This window comes from Merops nubicus, unplaced genomic scaffold (genome assembly GCF_000691845.1).
Source record: "Merops nubicus isolate BGI_N331 unplaced genomic scaffold, ASM69184v1 scaffold5163, whole genome shotgun sequence".
Taxonomy (NCBI): Eukaryota; Metazoa; Chordata; class Aves; order Coraciiformes; family Meropidae; genus Merops; species Merops nubicus.
Window position 1 is genome coordinate 1 of NW_008598166.1, and position 19,566 is coordinate 19,566.

Genomic DNA, 19,566 nt, shown 5'->3' on the forward strand with positions numbered 1-19,566 from the left:
CAGGCTGCCGGCCTTGGCCGGAGCACCGCGGAGCGCAGGTCGCCCGTGCCGGGCTGGCAGCGGCGAGGCGCCGGGCGAAGCCATCAGCGAGCACATGCAATGGTTAGCTGAGATACGTGTGTGTGGATAACTAAGGGATAACGAGAAGTTTAGCTCCTGCAGTCTTCTCTGTCATTGAAAGAAGCGCTGAACCAGGCGGTGTCACTTTTGTTTGAAAAGTAACCACATTAAAACCAAAATTCTCCCTAAGGGCAAAGGCCAGCTAGGTGTTGTCTGCTGGGTACAGGGTCTTCTGGCTCCAGCAGCAGAGTAACCATTGCTAATGGCATTGGTTTGTGTTTTTTTTCCCCCCTCTTTCCCCCGTTTTTGGCCATGCTTTTGCAAGTGACACTCATCAGGAAGATGAAGCATGGGGCAATGAATGGAGATACTCACGCAAAAGCACTGTGCCTGCTTGTGCCTTCCATGGCTTTGACCTATGGAACAGAAATTCATGTCTGTACTCCAGGTTAACTTCTTTTTATACTCCAGCCAATGGCTACACACCACAGATAATAACCTGCTGGCTGTAAGCTTTAGAAAGAAAGGTGTTCATATGTGTCAATATTTATGGAATAAATCTTTTGAAATAGTTACAGAAATACATTTTCCCTTTTCAAAGAACTCAGATGCAACAGGCTCCCTATACATAGGAATAGGCCTGCACTTGTCAGATGATTTGGCAAGCCTTTAAAAATGAAGGCCACAGTGTATTTATTGAAGACAATTAATAAGTCTTTCAGATTTCCAGGTGTATCAGCTCTACTTGTACCTATCTTTCATCTTGATATAGGAAAAACAATGCTCCCTGTGTCCCGTATCAAATGTACCTTCTGTATTGCATAGATAAGCTAACAGGATAGTTTCTTTTAATCACGTTAAGTTTTAGGGAGGTTTTATTTGGGAGTGTGTATGTGGGAAAACTTCATCTGCAGTCTCCTAAGCCTGTAGAAATATAAAACCCATCTGAGCAGCAGCAAATGTTATTCAGAAAGGTCTGTAAAAGTCAGAGCAAGACAAACTGTTCCAGAGTTGCCTGAGCACTATTTTGTGAAGCAACATGCTTTGCTGTTACACAACATCAATTTCTTGCTGTGTTTGCTGCCATGCCACAGCGACTACTCCTTAAAAACGTGTCAGATAGTGGGAGTAGAAAGTGACCACAATATTAGCTTTGCTCAGGGTATTTGCTTTCTTTCTCCTGTTAGCCTGTGTGTAAGCAAAAGAATTAATTAGTGACAACATGGGTCAGCTGTGATTACTCTTACTGTGGTCCACAGTGAATATTCATATACAGGGAATATTCAAAACCAAACAAGACCTCCCCATTGTGTGTGTGAAGAGGCGTGTCCCTGGGCGGTGGGGGAGAAGGGCGAGCTCACCAGCGGGGGCATGGCTACAATGCACTCACAGAGCTGCTCACTCCCCCTTTTTTTCCCTGCCACTTGACAGGGGACATGAACTAGGCTGGCAAAGCGAGGCAAACAGAACAGAAACAACCCATGAGAAGTGTGGGATTTTTTGTTTTCCTGACTGTGCATTTGAATTTGTAGCAGTCATATAACATTCACCACCTTCACACCAGGCAAAATGCTTGTCACAGCATCTTCTGTCTGGCTGGCTGTGATGCATGGGAAAGGAGGGTCCCTCTGCAGTCAAGTCAGGGGAGTCAGTGACACCTCTGAGCCTTTCTATGAGTGGCAGCAGTACATTTCCTGTACGTAGAAGGAGGATTTGATGTTTCTATTCACGAGGCTGGTTCCTGTGGATGTTTGCAGATGGGGCTGTGATCCAGTTGAGGACGCATCCCGTACACAGAGAGCTAACAGAGGGGAGCCTGGGCAGTTAGAAGGGCCACTGAGAAGGGGGGGGTGGCTTTCCACCTCCCTGGCTTGCTGCGTTCTTCCAGTCATATCCCATCTATAGTCATGTACCAGCAGGTGGGACTGGGACGCAGCACCCTGCGCAGCAACGACGCTGCCACAGCCCTGCAGGGAAAGCTGGCAAAGAGCTCAACGACTGTCTCAGGCAGATGCACATGTGCCTCCCCCCATCTCCCCCTTTTAATAATGACTAAGTTTGCCTGAAACGCTGTAATTTGATTTGGAGGCATCAGCCTTATAATGTGTAATAGGTGGATTTGAGAATAAAGCTGTTGTTAGTTTTTGATTTGGCACTCCACAGCAGCCACTTATCCCATGTTGTGTTGGTCCATCACCCACTTGGAACAAGGAACATGCCACAAGTGGTTTTTTTTCTTTAGAAGGGGGGAAAAATGATACTGCACTGAAAGAAGGGTTGGGTTACTAGTGCAGGTAGGAATAATTAGCTACAGGAGTACTGAGCTCTCATATGATGGTGGAAGGGTGTCCTATGCTTGCTGGGCAGCAAGGAGCTCGCTTTTTCCGCTGGCACGGCACTTACTGATCCCAGGGGTTTGTATCTTATGCGGTCACTGTGTCTGTTCACATGTGCCTTGCTCTGGGGAGTGTGACCAGCACCTCTGGGGAAAGCTCTCTGGGAGCTTAGTGGCAGGCTAACCTGGTTTACGAAGGCCTCCTGCTCTGGTACGTGGCACCCTCCAGGTTCTGATGGGCTCATACATCACTTCTGGTGGAATCTAGGGAGAAATATGTGACCTACATGTCTGCCTCTGCAGCCCTGCTTAACAAGCTTCAGGTATGCACATAGCCTCTGCTGTTTAAGGGGCCAAAAACTGGTCTGAAATGACTGCTGAGGCAGAGGGAGCAGAGGTCAAAGTGTGTCTCTGGCCCGTGAACAGGACAACTATTGCCTCTTCCCACTACCAACCCACCTGGGTGGTGCAGCCCTCTCCTTGGCTCCGTGCTTGCCCTGGTCTTGCCCCAGTATCCTCAGCTAAAAGGCCTTCTCTGGGCATTTGGGGAGGAAAGACTTATTTTCCCCCTTACAGCAGTGAACTGCTTCTGCTTCTTACTTCTGCCTCAAATTTCCTGTGTGACCTGGAGCACAGAAGTTAATGACTTGACAGTTCAGTTTTCTGGCTGTAATATTTTCATTCCTTCCGACGAATGTTATAGAAATAAATTCTGTAGTACACACACCACGTCACACCACTGTGATGAATGGGTTGGGGGGGGGGCACATATTTTGTAAGTCTTGACAGACAGTAAATTTATAGCTACACCTCTTGAAATGTATTTTTTTTTTCCCCATGAAATTAATGGCTCCTGTAATTTTGGGGCATTGGTGCAGTTTTTTGGTTAGGAAATTGTTATGCTGTGAATCATGTTGCTTGTTTGCACTGACCTTCCTTTGGAGTCTGCTCTTTCTGACCTCACGAACGATGCCTGGGATGAGACATGACAAGCTGATAGGTCGTGATGATCTGATTGCATTTGCCCACTGGTCTTGATGTGACAGGTGGATGCATGTGCTCATGTCCCATTGTTTATCAAAAACTTTGTAACTCATACTTAGCAGCAGACACTTGACTTGGACATTTATTTCAAAACACCTCTGCAGAGTGAAGAGGTCTTTTGCTGACTGTTTGCCTGACAAAGAAGGATATTATCATTAATAAGCAAAATAATAGCCAGATCCCTCCCCTGGTCTTGCATCATACACAAGAGATCCAAGATAGCAAATTGCTGGAGAAATGAACAGATTAATACATTCACTCATGGCATATGATGCGAAGGAGGAAGCGAGCTGACTCAAAAACCAAGCCATGGTGGGCGGGGGGGCAATCAGCCAGGCAATCAGTCCAGTCTTGTAGTAGTTTCCCAGAGAAAGCCTCATGATCTTGCCCCACCATTGCTGGGAACCGAATTTGCTGTAAACAGTCAGGGAGCCCTTCCAGTAACCAGAGTCCTCACACAGCACATCTACTGTGTAGGTGAACTTCCCACGACCCCAGTGCCAGCAGAATCAGCTCTTACAGAGGTGGCTTCTTGACCCGCCTCCAAGTTAATGTGGAAGGCGAGGAACCTGGTGGTGATCTCCTAATCAGTTCCCACCCAAGGCTGGCCAGACCCTGGGTGAAAACCAGTCAGGAGGGTCTTTCTTGCCTGGTTGTGGACATCATCCATAAACCAACCCTCATTCAGGGCTGGGGTTTAAACCCCAGCACTTCCAGAGGAAACACAGATCTCAGGATTGAGAGAAAAATGATGAAACAGGGCTGTGTTGGTGCCATGCCTTTGTTGTTTTGGAGACTATTTTTTTGTTAGCTACACCCATGCATGCACATGGGAAGTTGGTTTGGTTTTCATGTCAACACCTTTCTGCAGATTTGAGAAATTAAAGCTACCCCAGGTGTTAACCACCACTATGCCAGATTGGCCCCGCTACAGCAAGTGCTCACAGAAAGGCAGCTCTGTGTTCTCATCGCTTCGTAGCATCCTCCAGGAGTGGGAAAGAAAGAGAAAAAGGTACTTCTAAAAAAAGGCTGATCTGTTTAGAGAAATTATACTAGCACTTTGTTTTGTGAAGACAGGGGAAAACCCAGGAGGCTTTGGCTCTGGCAATGCTGTGGCTGAGTCAGTGACAGCTGTAATAATTCACCTGATTGGTGCAGCAGGACTATTTTTTATTTCCAGGTATTTCGCCATTGATCAATAGAAACATCTCACTAAATGATGCCTTGAAATCAGATAACTACGTTTTCTTCCACTGCTTGCTTTTTGTTTGTCACCGTTATGTCAAAATGGTTGCATGTCTGGAATCACCATACAAACAACTCACCTCTAGATACAGCTGCCTTGTATTTCCAGTGGAGCTACTGCAGCAGACACATTTAGCAGTCTTTAATACTATTACTTCACTGGATTTTTCTTTAAAGAAAGGGAGGAGAAGTGTCACATAGGGTTCACTTTAATGTAGCCTGTTGTAGAGTCCATATGTAGTATCTGTACAACTACCTGGCTCTAGAGAGGTGTGTCTGTGAGCGTGACAGGGACAGTGCCTATGCTAAAAATAAAGTGATGCCAGCAGGACAGGACTCATGATGATAGCAGGTCATGATTACTTTACAGATCAGGAACAGTCTAAAACTAGGACCCTGATCACACAAACCTCTTAGTGGCTGAGAGACCCTTTAACTAGACACACCGTAATGTGCGCAAGGGCCTTTAGGGTCAGTGCCTCAGTTTGCCCTAGCTCTGCCTCACAGAAAATAAGTAGACCTTGTCTCTTGGTCATTTTATGAAATAATAAATGTAGCCTGAGTATAAAAGCTTCTATCATCCTGTTGCTAGGCACTTAGCACCCACTGACGTACAAGCCTGTTGGCATTGTTGCATGGGCACCTCTAAATTTTAACCTCAAGTCACTTTCAATAGTCTGGCTTCCTTTAGATTTTTGTTGTCTAGATTCCATTGTTTTTTTTTTTTAATGTAGGAATGAATTGAAGACTCCTTCCAATGTACTTTTGAAACTAAGGTGAAATTCCCTGAATGCCTGCTAAGCTTAATAGAAAATTGTAAGCACTCAACAATATTATTGAATAAAATACACTGAATGTAAAAAGGCAGCAGACAAACTTTGGATGCTGCAAGTTGAATCATCACAGCTGGTGTTATTGCAGTACATTCTGCACAACTTACTAATGACTAGGCCAGTAAGTCATTAATGAAACAAGTCATTAATGTCATTAAGTTGTTAATGAAACTTAAGGATTGAGAAGGCCACAATGAAACACAGGCCAAATTCTCTCACACTTAAAATTTTGTCAAATCTAAAGGCAGTGTACATCCAGTATCAAAGCAAACTAACTTCTGTGCACATGCAGAAAGCAGAACGTGATTCTGTAGAAATAATGACCAAGTTCCAAGGAAAGTCCTAGATTACACTAAAAAGGATGGAGGTGGGATGTGGTAGTTCTACAAATCATTCTCCAAAACACCGTATATGTTTTCTGAAATCTAAGCCTGACACGGATAGTCATGGTAAATCTTGGTGGTTTCCATGGATGCTCTATCCCATCTCCGTGAGCTAAAGCCCCTTCAGTAATGGTGGAGCAAAACCATTCATGAGTGGACGCCTTGCCACTGACTGAAAAAAATCCCACAGCACTCAGCAACTGAACAGGAGGAATCGCAAGTTTAGAAAACAATTTTATTAGACAAATTATTTAGACAAATTATACACAGAAAGCTCTGCCACTTGTAACTGAGGCCTCCAAAAAGTGTTTTGTGTATCTGTATAATAGGCAACACATCAAAATAGGCCTATTTTAAATATTGTACATGGTTAACAGGTTGGTTTTTTCTTTTTTTTAATAGCTAAAATCACTGCAACATCTGGTATGTCCCTACATAGCTTGTTGGAAAGTAATTTTTTTAAAAATTTTTTTTTTTTTTTTTTTTTTTGCTCAGAAGTGTGGATGAGTTCATGAATGTTACAAGGGAGAAGCAAGTTGTGCATGCTTTTAGACACTTGCTACCCTGGAAACAAAATGGCCTTTCGCACGATAAGAATTTGTTCTGCCTTACACAGTAGACAATATTTGAAGATTTAGTACAAAAAACAGTGACAGTACAAGATGCTCCCCCGGAACAGAATTAGCATCAAAATAGAATAGATCTGAAGAATATACCTTTTAATTTATCCTAAAGCAAATCACATAGGCTGATTCCTATTAATCCTAGCCAAAGAATGAGTTAGGTTAAAATAAGTGTATGGTTGCATTAAAACCAAAACCAAACAAAAAAAACTCACAGGATAAACTGCTTGCTTTCTACTTAACCGCATTTTTAGTTTTAAGGATTACAAATTGAAAGCTCTTCCTACATTTCTAACAGGTAACAGTGTTACTTTAAAAAGCTGGTGCCAAAGCGGGCACTGGTTTTGCTCTCACTGCTGTTCTTTCTCTTGTTCTATACAGTTGGCACTAATGTAAAAAATACATAGCTCCTCTATATCTAACTTAACATATAAAGGGTTAAAATGAGTGTCTGTTCATATTTTTCTTTTTGCCTTAGAACAATACATGATTATAATTAAGGCCACATCTGTAGTTCTTGAGGGCGTTATTTTTTTCTCCACTAACACCATTACTGTATCGATCAACTGTACTGATTTGGAAAATAATTTATCAACCTTTGATCTATGTTTAAACTTCTCTAGAGCTATATTAGTTGTTCTTGAATGTGGTATGCCTAAGAGAGAAAGTTCCATTTGTCTAATTAATTAAAAGTAAAGGTATCAAGGTTAGCCTTATAGAATGCTCAGTAGCCAATGCAAAACCTAACCAAAGGAGTTACATCTAGGTACAAACGTTAAATTGCCCTGGATGTTCTAATAAAAAAGTATAAAATATGCTCTGTTGGCAAACGATGCAAGTCAGAATAACATTAAAGCAACCTGTCTTTTCTAAATGAAAAGACCCCCTGCACTGTACATCTTTCCTGTATACAACACATTTTTACTAAAGCTTTATTAAATGAATTGCAATAGCAACGGCTGCCATTTTATAGCTATATATACATGTATATATATATACATACCTGTATGTATATATGTATATATATATGTATGAGATACTAATTTATTTAACACAACAGAGGCTTCTGCCATATGATACAGTTTACTGTACATAAGAAAAACTTTTAACACTGTACAATCACATAAAGGTCATATGCACTGTTGCAGTGCAAAAGTAGATTTAACTGTAGTCTTTACTGGCATAGTAATGGCTTTTTGTAATCCTACAAAATTGCATTCTCACATTTATGGGGCCTGAATGGTCATTTACCATCATTTGTTTTGCTTGCCTTTTTTTTTTTTTTTTTTTTTCTTTTCTTTTTGCCTTTTTTTAAAATTTTTCCATTTTTTTAAACTGCAGGGTTTGCCTTTGGTCCGCAGTTAAAAGGACACACAGCAGTGGAGCGCTGACTGGATGCAGCAGAATACATGAAATGGGCTTAAGTTATTGCAATTATAGTAAAAAAAGTTGTCGAGAGAGGAGGAGCGAATGCCCTTCTGTAAAGTAATCCTCAGGGTTTCTCTATGCATGAATCACTGCACGTTTCCTATATTTAAAGTATATGAAAAGCCTGAAGTATCCAAAACCTAATGGGCTGATCAACCAAAGGATAAGTGATTCGAGTAGTTAAGAGAATAAGGGGAGATAGAGACCAGACTGAGAAAGCAGAGAAGAGGAGGAGGAGGAAGAGTTGTTACTAATAATCCTGATTCTTAAATAAAATAAAGAAAAAGAAGGAAAACCCTAAACACCCAAACAGAAAACAACCCCCAAACAATTTAGAAAAAAAACTCAAAAACAAAACAAAATAAAAAAAAATAAGGAAAAAAGGTTACATCCATGTTAGTCCCACAATATTACAGCTGCTCCTTGCAAAGGGAGTCCTAAAAAAGAAACAGTGAAGAAACTTGGTCTGACGCTCAGATGGAGGTGCCTCGGTCTGGGTCACTACCGATATTCAGCCCCAGAGTAGGTGTCGGTTGGTAAGGGATGGATGACATTGTTTTGATGGGGCTTCTGAAGAAGCCACCGTTGGGTGCCCTGTGCCGGAAGGGGCCAGTTCGGTGCTCGGGCACGCTGCCGAAGGAGAAACCCGAAGCGGCTTTAGCGGACAGCGTGCGGCTCAGAGTCTGGATCTGTTCTGGTATGAAGGTGGTTGTGGTGATGTGGGTGTTTCTGAAGTCACTGATTTGCTCCAGCGCCTGGCGCGTGGGCAAAGTGTCAATGTCCAGCGGGGTCAAGTCGATCGACGAGGTGGAGAACTGTTTATGTGGACTGTCGTCGTCTGTGCAGAGGCTGTTCACGCGCCTGTGGAGGTGCTCCAGGTCGATCTCCTTGTCGTCCTGGGGAAGGAGAGAAAGAAGAGGCACTGCTCACCATCGCCGTTTGTGCTGGGCGGCAGCCTCACGGCGCGACCGGGGCCGCTGGGGAAGCACAACGCACCATGAACTACAGCTGCCTGCTGGCTGGCGGCATCTCTGAACGTCACCAGCCCACCTCCTGGAGCTGGGTGGGCTAAGCCAAACCGGGGCAGGTCCTTCCACCACAGCTACCTTCAGACCCCGAATCCGAACAACTGAACCTCGAGTGCTAGTGGTCGGTTTCCATCGGGAAAAGCCAGGCTCAGAGCTAGGTGTGTGCAGCTAGCAGCAGCTGAACAGCAGCAAGCTTCCTGCTGTGAGAGCAACGCATAACCTCAAATGCCTGGGGTGGTGCCAGTCCTTCAGCTCTGCAATAAGGACTAAATTTGGATGTCAACATGGGAGGCTCTATGGGATCAGGTTGCTGGCTTTGTCAGCATTCATCTTCTCAGGAGGGCTTAAGGAAGGGCTAAAACCATTTCGGGTGGCTTTTTGCCTTCATAATATAAATTGTGGTGTAGAAAAGCTGAACTTCCAGACCAAAAAAACAAGCCCTGGTGACTTGCTGACATCACACAGAAAGCAGTACACCAGACATTTTTAAATTATGATGCCAACAGAGGGATTAGTTCTTCCCTTACCTACAAAGAAGCAATTCCATCCACTCTGAAGGAATTATGCTCTTGTGGGTAAGAAGGGAAGGCAACCTGGGGTATTTGTTATACCTTCTCTCCTCTTACCTCTGTACCTTTTCTTTCTTAAAGCTCTCCTCTCAGAGAATTCACTTAAACAGGTCTGTTTGTTATAATTGAGAATTTAAATGTATGGAAGTACAGAGGAGAAAGTCCTGGGTAACACAACAAATCACTTGTATTGTACATACAAGTACAATACAATTTCTACTGGACTGCAAAGCTTAATTCAAAGCAGCATTAAGTATACACGCACAGGGGTATTCCCTCAGTCTAGGTAGCACAGCTCATTTAGAACAAAAAATCAATTTCAACTAACCTTAAAATTTACCTTAATCTCTGTGAAATCTACTGGCTCTTCCAGGCCACTAGAAATATCTCACACTCTAGGACCTCACAGAGGATAATTAGGCAGCTGATAGATGTGCATTGATGTCTTCCAGCCTTGATTACTGCAATTCAATGACTGGCTTGATCCAGAGCTCCCTGAATCAATGGCAAAACTCCTAGTATACCAAATGGGCTTGAGATCCCTCCTTTGTCTAGGACTGAAGTCAAGCACTCTGAAAAAGTCCACACCTAGAACAAACTGCAGGAGTTCATCTGCTCAGCAAACAGATCACCAAATATTTGCACTGGTACCACGCCGAACACAGAGCTCGACTGGAAGGAGGCTGAGAGGCAAAGTCCCCTCCGAGGTCAGGGAGAGGGAGACAAACTGGGGGTAAGAGGGGCAGGGAAGGAGGCAACGGGCACCTCTCAGGGACTGAATGATCACTGACCACAGAAGCTTTGGTTTGAGCTCACCAGGGGAGGGAAAAAATGCAGTTGCTCATTTCTTGGACTTAGCTTTCCGTCTATAGTTTATTCACACGTGGACATAGACATGGATGCCCATGACAACCACACCAGGTGACACCAAAGCCAAACGCATTCACCAAACACCCTCTCCTGAAAACTTTGGAGCTGCATACAGATGCAGGAGAACTGGGGCCACATCAGAAGTTAAAGAAATATACAGAGGCTCCGTTAGCACGTGCAAGTCATAACCGTGTCTCTGAGGGACAGTCCTAAATATTTTTCCTAGGTCTTTTGTTTGTTTGTTTGTTCGTTTTTGGTGGTTGTTGTTTCTCTGGTTCTTTTTAATTTTGAAAAACAAATAAACACTTCATCATGTAAAATGCCAATTGGGAAACAATTGGAATTCGGTTTCTTCTGAGCCTCTGTAAGTTACTCAAAGTCTTCCTCTTCTCTTACAGAGATGCATTTGGGGCTAGGGTCAGACCAGTGAAAATACGTAAGCCGTGATATTCTCCCATGCTCAGCCCACAACCCGATCTCCACCCAATCGATACACCGAAATGAGACCCACTCACAGTAAGATTGTGCATATCTCCACAATATGATCTTTCCTCTTCGCTCTTGTGTGATCAGTAGTGACATATTCAGCAGTTTTCACATTTAAATTATCATCAGGCTTCAGAGTCAACATCCCATTGAGATTACTGGGGCGGTTCATACTTCTCTCAGAGCTACCGCTTAAGGCTGTCTGCAGACTCAGGCAGACATCACCGAATGGGTTACTTCTGGTACGCGACCGAAATGTTATCTTCACAACCATAAGACAATTTGTTTCAGTATAAATGCTTGCATTCTGGAGCACAAGATGGCAGCCACCAGGAAAAAGGGTTGGCCTGCTGACCACAAACTGGCCCAATCTGACCCCCGACTCTGGACTAGTGGCCTGGAAGAGCCAATGGATTTCATGGAAGCTAAAATGAATTTTAAGAAAGTTAGTTAAGATGTATTTCTTTGCTGAATGACCCCCACATCCAGGATAGTGGGGACATTCAGCACACACATCCACGTTAAACTCAGTTTTGAGCCAAGCTTTTCAATTTAGTTTTGAGATGAAATTATAAATTCTAGGCTAATGATTGGGAACAAAGACCAAGGAGGCCAAATTATACCATTTGTGGAAAGTATACACTTGAATGTCTCTGTTTGAAAATTAAATTAGGATATGTTATAGTTATGTAAAACATCCAGGTTATTTTTTTTTTCTTTGTTATTTATTTTTATGTTTTGCACCAGGTAAATACGAAGTTCTGAAAGTTTGGGTAAACAAGAAACTAGTAAATTTCAGTTGTTTTTTGTTTATCTTCTTTTCTCCAATTTAGCAGTTGGAACTATATGGTTTCCATTCCTGAGAAACCCAATTTAAAGACTAAAGGTTCTTTTTCTTTCTTTCGATAATGGTCCAGTCCAGATGATGAACAAAAAAAAAAGCTTGGGAATTAAAACAGGCAAGAAAAGTTTAAACGTATTCTAGCATCAGTGCCAATGCTGTCTAATTAGGTAGTGTAATTAAACCTGCCTGATTACACAGCATTAGGTTAGCAGGAATAAAGACAATGGAAAAACTGCAGAGAAGGTGAAACCACTGCACACAAATTAACAGCAATACCCCACAAACTACACAGATGTGTCTAAGCTACACAGACAGAAAAGCTGTAATTGATAGTGCTACATTCAAGCTCATATTTAGGCTCAGCTTTGGCCATTGCTGCCAAGTACATGTTAACAACTTTTTCCCTCCTTTTTTTTTTTTTTAGTATTTTGTGGGGATGCAGACTTAATTATGAAGGGAGGAAATTTGATGGAAGACCGCATAAAGCTCAGATGGCTGGTAAAGGGACAGGTAGATTGCCACGGGAAGAAAAGCATTACACATGCAGGTGTAGAAGCAAACTCATTTCTGGTGTAAAAGAACCTATCTCCCCGTGGTCTCCATCCAATATTTTAAGAAATAAGTCTGAAGTATATTTCAGAAATAAGTCTGGCCTGAATCTGAAAATCTAATGTCCTCTTGCTTCCCTGGACTTCAGATTAAATAATGAGAACTGAAGTTCATGGAAGTCTCAAGAGGTTAACACTTCAGAAAATGGGGACAAGCTTATTTAAGAAGCTAACTGCTGATTAAAGGGCTAAACTTTGCAAATCTATTCTGAAAGACTCAGCCACTGAGCTTAGGGGATATAATTTTCAAGAAGAAGCTGAGAAACCTTTGAACTTACTGGTGAGAATTAGCTCTCACCAATGAGAATAATTAACGAAATACTGATGTATTAATAATGTACTATTCTACAAGTAACAGCTGTGTTTTACTCAGAATAGCTGCATATTTATACATCACCAGTACACTTTTTTTTTTTTTTTAATTCAAGCTTTTCTAGAAAGAATAGCTAAAGAGATTTTGAGGACTAACATTTACCTTAAAAAAATCAGGAAGCTAAGGAAATTTCTTTGAATTCAATTCCCCATCCTCTCTAATGTTACAAAGTCAAGGCAGCAATCTTTAGGGTGCATTAAAATTCCTCAGGAGAAATGGAGGGTCTAATACCTCTTTTGATGGAACCCGGGAGCCTTTCCTTTTATTCCACCACGTTTCCAACATTGCAATGAAACAGGATAGGACAATCCCAGCAGCGAGGATGCAGAAAACACCTGCAAAACTTTTTATGTCCAGGGCACCTCCTTTCTGCTTGGTATCCACAGATGAATAAAGATCACATTGACCATTCTTCGGCCACCACTTATGCTTCAATATGTCCATGTCGCCGTTCTGCTGCAGCTCCAAAATCCTTGAGGAAAAAGCACAGAGTCAGGGATTACAGTGAGGCAGCAGAGGTGACACCTGAGAGACAAGGATGTAAAATGACTACTTGTAACCTTTTCATGTATCTCAAAAAGCCAAGAGAAAGCCAAGCAGCTGACGCATCTGGGCAGACAAATTTAGCCACAAAAGAAAGCTTGAATATGGGGTTGCCTGTAAGACTGAGCATATGGATATCTGCTCCACTCCAGGTAGAGGAAAACACACACAAATCTCTCTTTCCATCTTTTAGGACCCCCTAAGGAAAATTCTTTACTTAATATACTGTATTTTCTTAACTGGCTTTCACTACAGACTGCATCAACTGACTTTTGTAATGTGTTTGATATTTGACAATATCTGTTTTCCATCTTAATTGCTGGGGAAGAGACACATCAATCAAAAAATAACCAAACAAACAAATAAAAAAACCCAACCCAACCCAAAACACCCAAACCCAAAAAACCAATCAGTTGTAACACAGGATACACGTTACCTTTTTGTAAACAGATCTTTATCAAATTACCTACCTGCTGCTTTAGAGAGAGAGCAGAACCATCTTCCTTGCAGTCAGCGATGACCTAAACTGATCTTGCTCAATAGGATCGTGCAACGTGCTGGTGAGTGAATTCCACAGGAAAGTTCTTTGCTGTGGAATTCACTCATCCTGGCACCTACGTAACCATCCCACCACCAAAGATTCAGTGGGCAGCTTGCAAGGCCAACTTATTTATCTAGGCTTCCTGTGGGATGAACAGTTTTTGAGAAACAAGAATTTTGCTGGGGAGAAGATTTTCACATTTATTTGATTTATTCCTGAAGAGAGTGCTTTTTTTTTTTTTTATCAAAACCATCCAGAAGTGACTAGAGTAGCAGCTGGGTGCATCTGGTTACCCAAAATAAAAAATTCAACAATCACACTCAAAAAGCATAAAACAGAGGGAATGTTTTCCTTCCTATAATAAATTTGTTTTCCATTTGAGTGTTGGAAGCAAACAATTACTTGTGCAATCATCTGACACAGCATGGAAAAACCCCAAGCACACCCAAACCCGCAGGGGTCGGGGCTGCTGCTCCCGGAGGCTGTCCTGTGCCAAAGAGGGAAGCAGAGCTGTCCCAGGGACTCGGGGCTACCACAAGAGCTCAGCGCAGCGGTCTGCTTCAACCTCAGAAACATACAGTATGATGAAAGGGAGTTTGAGTGCACCTTGGAAGTACAGAGAGAATGCTCCATGCAGAGATCATCCGGTCTTTAATGCCACTCAAACAGGCAGGCACGTTAATGAAGCCACTAAATTTTCTATGGCCCATGCCAGTGACCATACGCTTATGCTGTGGTCCTGCCAGGAATGGTGGCTTTCACACAGCCATCAGTGGCTTGAATACCAGCACAGCTCTGGAGTGAGTTTCTGCTTCCCACCCACACCCAAAATCCTGATCTGTTCAGAAGAGAATTACTTGTCCACCTCTGTGCTGTTCCCTGAAGGGAACGGTGCCTGCGAGGAACAGACTGCAGGTGATACATGTGCCTTTGGAGATGGCAGAATCACCGTGTTCACATAGCTTTGTGTTGGTAAGAAGTGGGACAAGTTCTGTCCAATGCCTGCTACATTACTGAAGGTCCAACCGTGGAGAATGGTGAGCAAGGACAGAGTTGCCTGGCCTATGTTTTGAACTGTCCCAAACCAAATGTCAGCTTAAGGAAGAGTCATCCCAAAGCTTCCTCAGGAGGCAGATCTAAGGCACAGACAGGAAAACTCTCCATTCTGTTGCAAGAACAGAATAGAAGCAACAAAATATTCATGTTCAGAGGAGCTTTGGAGACATGAGGACCATACATAGGATTTGCTACCTATGCTGTCATTGCTACCTACTGCCTATTGGGAGCACGTAGAGAAGCTGATGCTAGACAGGAAGAGATGAAACTGGGACAAACCGGAACATAATCCTCACTAGATAAAAGGAAAATAGGAGAGCTCAGGCTGGAACAGAGAATTTGCAGTATCACCGTCCTTGGTGATACTCAAAGGCCCACTGGGTAAGGCCCAGAGCAACCTGACCTAACTGGACCTGCTGTGAGCAAAGGGCTGAGCTGGAGGCCTCCATAAGCCCTTTCCCACCGGTCTCCTTCCTCCACGACTGCACACGCAGTCCGTACGCTCCTCTCCATCACAGCATACAGTGCCTGCAGACAGAACTCGTCCTCATCCTGCGTCTCGTTGCCCAGGCATCCTGCATTAGGATTTACATATTTTGGCCCAAACATTCCAGTCTGTCAGGCTAGCAGGAGCAGCAGATAGTCGTTATAAACAGGACCTTTCTTTGTAAGTTCGTGTGGAGTAATAGATGATTAGTTTTCGATGCCCAATCCAAACTTTTGGCACATGTGGTTTTATATTTAGGAATTACTGTGCTATCTCCACAAGGCAGTAACAGAACCGCATTGTGGGGCTTATTTCTTCCAGCAGCAGCTCTAATCCCTGAACAGGGCTATTTTCCTTCTTTTATTCAGTCAATAATAGAATGAACCATCCAAGTGATTGCTCTATTCTCATTAATTAAATGATTCTTCACTTGTCAGTGTAATTCCTGATTACACAAGACATCTTTTCAACAATAGGCATTTGCATAAAGACACTGAACTTTAGCTTGTTCCTTAACAGAGATTTATTCCTAATTGTACTGCTAATTATTGGCAATTTTCTTTATGGATGTAACATATAAGTTCACTTATTTAAAGGAAAACATAAAAAAGAAGCAGAAACCAGGGATAGTAATTGTATCATTAAATGGAAAAGCTTGAGAAATTGAAAGCTTTTAATGAAGCCTTGTAAAACTGCAGCTGAAAACAGATGTTGAGAGATAAAATACATATCAAAAGAAATGAAAAGAGTATGAATATCTAACTATATTAAATTCATACAGCAAAAAAGGGAGATCCCACTTCTATTGGACTTACTAAACTGTGTTTCTGAACACAACTGTTTGAGGAATCAATAGCTAACTTACTAAGAAGACTTAACACTACCTACCTGTCCCTAGTTATGCAACCTCCTACTTTTGTGGCACATTTTCAGAAACGAAAAATCGTATTTTTATTAAAATTCCAATGAAAAACCACAGGAGGAAGGGGAGTTTCCTGCAAGCCCGCCCAGCACGCAGGCACTGCCGTACTGGGATGCTGCAGGAGCTCCCCACACGGTGGCACTCTGTCCATAAAAATACACCGTGCTTCTGCTGCGGTTCCTGGTGGGTGCCCTCGCACACTCTAATCAGATACCTGTTGGGTGGCAGACACTACAATCAGTTTGATATTTGATTTTCAAATTTAATAAATGACTGAAATAATAATGCATTAACTAAATGCTCTGACCGATAATGAGGTGCTAAATGCTGTAATTCCAGCGAGTGCCTCTTCCCACAGGTCCCAGATTTGTACAACTGAACTTTTCCTCGTCAGTCTTGTCTCCTTTGAGCCTGCTGTATTGCAATTATGTATTGCAACTTGTAAGATAGTAGTAAGAGTGGTGGAGTAAGTGGAGTGCGTGAGTTCCTGCTCTTTTGAAATACCAGAGTCTTAAAAAGCTTACAAAAGAAGCCTATGTATTTTGAAATAATCTAATCTGTCTGAAAAATGTGACCTTTAAAACTTGTTTATGGATAGACTGTCATCTTAAAATATTTGTCTTTAGCAGGCAAACTGTTACAGTAACTTTTTTTCAAGGCAATGATGTAAAGCTGTTGTTGTGGTTCAGACTCAGCCAGGAGCCTGGGCACCATGTGTCTGCTCAGTCACCCCCTTCACCCCCTAAACGAGAAGGAGAAAAGGGAGAAAACTACAAAATCCTGTGGGCTGAGATAAGGAAAACTGAATACAACACAAAAGGAGCAATAAACAACACTAATAAAAATGACAGTAATGAAACAATATATCAAGTAAGTGATACAAAGCACAGACCCCCTTAGTTTCAGGCTGCAAGGGAGGCATCACCCTGGACCCTCTTCCAAAACACACACCTAGCCTGGCCCTTAAGGCCTGCCCCTGGCCCTTATGTCTCAGGCATGACACCAGTATGCTATCAAATTAAAAAAATTAAAAATTTCATCTATAAAAAAAAAAATCTATGTGAACCTCATGAGGTTCAGCAAGGCCTAGTGCAAGGTCCTGCACCTGGGTAGGGGCAATCCTCAGTATCAGTACAAGCTGGAGGATGAAAGGATAGAGAGCAGCCCTGTAGACGACTTGGGGGTACTGGTGGATGAAAAGCTGAACATGAGCCAACAATGCGTGCTCACAGCCCAGAAGGCTACATGTATCCTGGATTGCATCAAAAGAAGTGTGGCCTGCAGGTTGAGGGAGGTGATTTTACCCCTCTGCTTCACTCTAGTGCAATCCTCCCTGAAGTACCGTGTCCAGCTCTGGAGTCCTCAGCACAAGAATGACACAGACCTGTTGGAGAGAGTCCAGAAGGCCACAAAAAGATCAGAGGGCTGGAACACCTCTCTTATGAGGAAGGGCTTAGAGCTGGTGTCATTCAGCCTGGAAAAGGCTCTGGGGAGACCTTACTGTGGCCTATCAATACTTAAAGGGGGCTTATAAGAAATATGGAGACAGTCTTTTTAGCAGGGCTTATTGCAACAGGACAAGGAGTAATGGTTTTAAACTAAAAGAGAGTAGATTTAGACTAGATATAAGGAATATTTTTTTTTTTTCCAACCAGGGTGGAGAAACACTGGCACAGGTTGCCTAGAAAGGCAGTAGATGCCCTATCCCTGGAAACATTCAAAGTCAGGTTGGGCAGGGCTGTGAGCAACCTGATCAAATTAAAGATGTCCCTACTCACTGCAGTGGGGTTGGACAAGATGACCTTTAATGGTCCCAACCCAAAGCACTCTGTGATTCTGTATTATAGCCATGGACTGTTAGGAAGCTGCTGAGGAGAGTGAAGGATGTACCTGTATTCACCTGCAGGAGGAGAATATTCCTGTGCAATTTTGTCTTGCCCAAACATACAGAATAAAGAGATAAGGAATGGTCAGAAATAAAACTTGGAGGTGTTTAGAGAGCTAGTGGGAGTTGCTCATCCAAAAATGGCTGCTTGCCCAGTGCCAGCTGCACTGCCCAATTAGCCATCCCTAGACTTAAGGCTAGAATTAAAAGGGGCACCAGATCACTGAAAAATACAGCCCAGAGGTGAAGGAGGTGCAGGAATATGCAGGGCAGAGATAGCTGTCCTGAGGTGAAAGGAGGAGGGGAGCAGTGCCAGTGCCCGCTCCCGAGCGGTCTGGGGCAATGCTGGGAGAGCCTGCATGACAAGCAAAGCACCAGGAGGCAGAGAGATCATGGCTATTCCAGTCCTTCCTTCAACTACAGGTCTTGATAACTGTAAACAAAAGTGCTGGGTTTGAAGAGACCGTTGTTTTCTGTGGGTTTTGTTGTTGTTTGTTTGTTTTTTTGGGGCAGCATTTTAATGAGCTACCTCTCACAGGCTTCATGAGGGGAAATTTTTCATGCCAGCCAAATGCAGCTTGCACTGCCAGATTAGATGAAACTGTGCTCCTTCTTCACCCATTCCCACCACTTAACCCAGCAAAAGTGTCCTCCTTGGGTGCAGCTGCAAAGCCTCTTTTCTGGCAGGGACTCCAAGCAGATTTAAACCAGCTAACTCATGCCCCATGAAGGTAAGCAAGTGGTCTCCTTCCAATCTGTCCTTCAGCAGTGCCCGGCACCACACTGCTGTCATTAGAAACTCAGTGCCCAGAAACAAGGATAAGCATCTCACCTTCTAGATATGACAGAAGCAGCAGCAGCAGTAAACCAGACCTGCTGTTCAGCATTAAGGATTTGCATATCAAACAATATTAAAGGAAAGAAAGCAGCTGACCTTCTGTTTTGCTCAGCAATGAACCATTAGCTTCAGAAGATGCAGCACTCATGACTCAGACCCCATACATGAGTTTTGCTTTATTCAAATTTTTTAACTTCTTTTTACTTAAATTTGTTCACTTCATTGGACAGTTAAATACAGAAGGCTGAACTTAAACAAAATGGCATCTGCTGTAATGCTAAATGAGATATTAACTATATTTATTATACAGCTGTGGTGAAATTTTATAAGGACAACTCTGCAACAGTTTTATTGAAGCTGCATAGTTTTGCTGAACGCTAACATTGCCAAAACTCAGAAAAAGACAAAAATCAAGTTATTCAAGATCTTCTGCTTACTTTTAATATAAACAAAGTTGAGGTGAGTTCAACTGACCTTTCACCATGCAGATTTTCCTGCTCAGGAAAAAGCTGTGATAAAAGCATTAGCACCTATTTATAAATCCCAAATGACAAGAAAACATCTA

The 19,566-nt window shown here is 42.8% G+C and overlaps 1 protein-coding gene across 1 annotated transcript in view; it reads right to left on the reverse strand.

Moving 5' to 3' along the window:
- Positions 1-8,341: 8,341 nt before the first annotated feature.
- GRID2 (glutamate receptor, ionotropic, delta 2) overlaps positions 8,342-19,566 on the reverse strand; it is a gene marked incomplete at its 5' end in the record, with an annotated part of 135,075 nt that continues 123,850 nt past the window's right edge. The window contains 2 exons of the mRNA XM_008936944.1: positions 8,342-8,847; positions 12,961-13,201. Coding sequence (XP_008935192.1) covers positions 8,425-8,847; positions 12,961-13,201 — 664 coding nt within the window. The remainder of the gene's footprint in view (positions 8,848-12,960; positions 13,202-19,566) is intronic.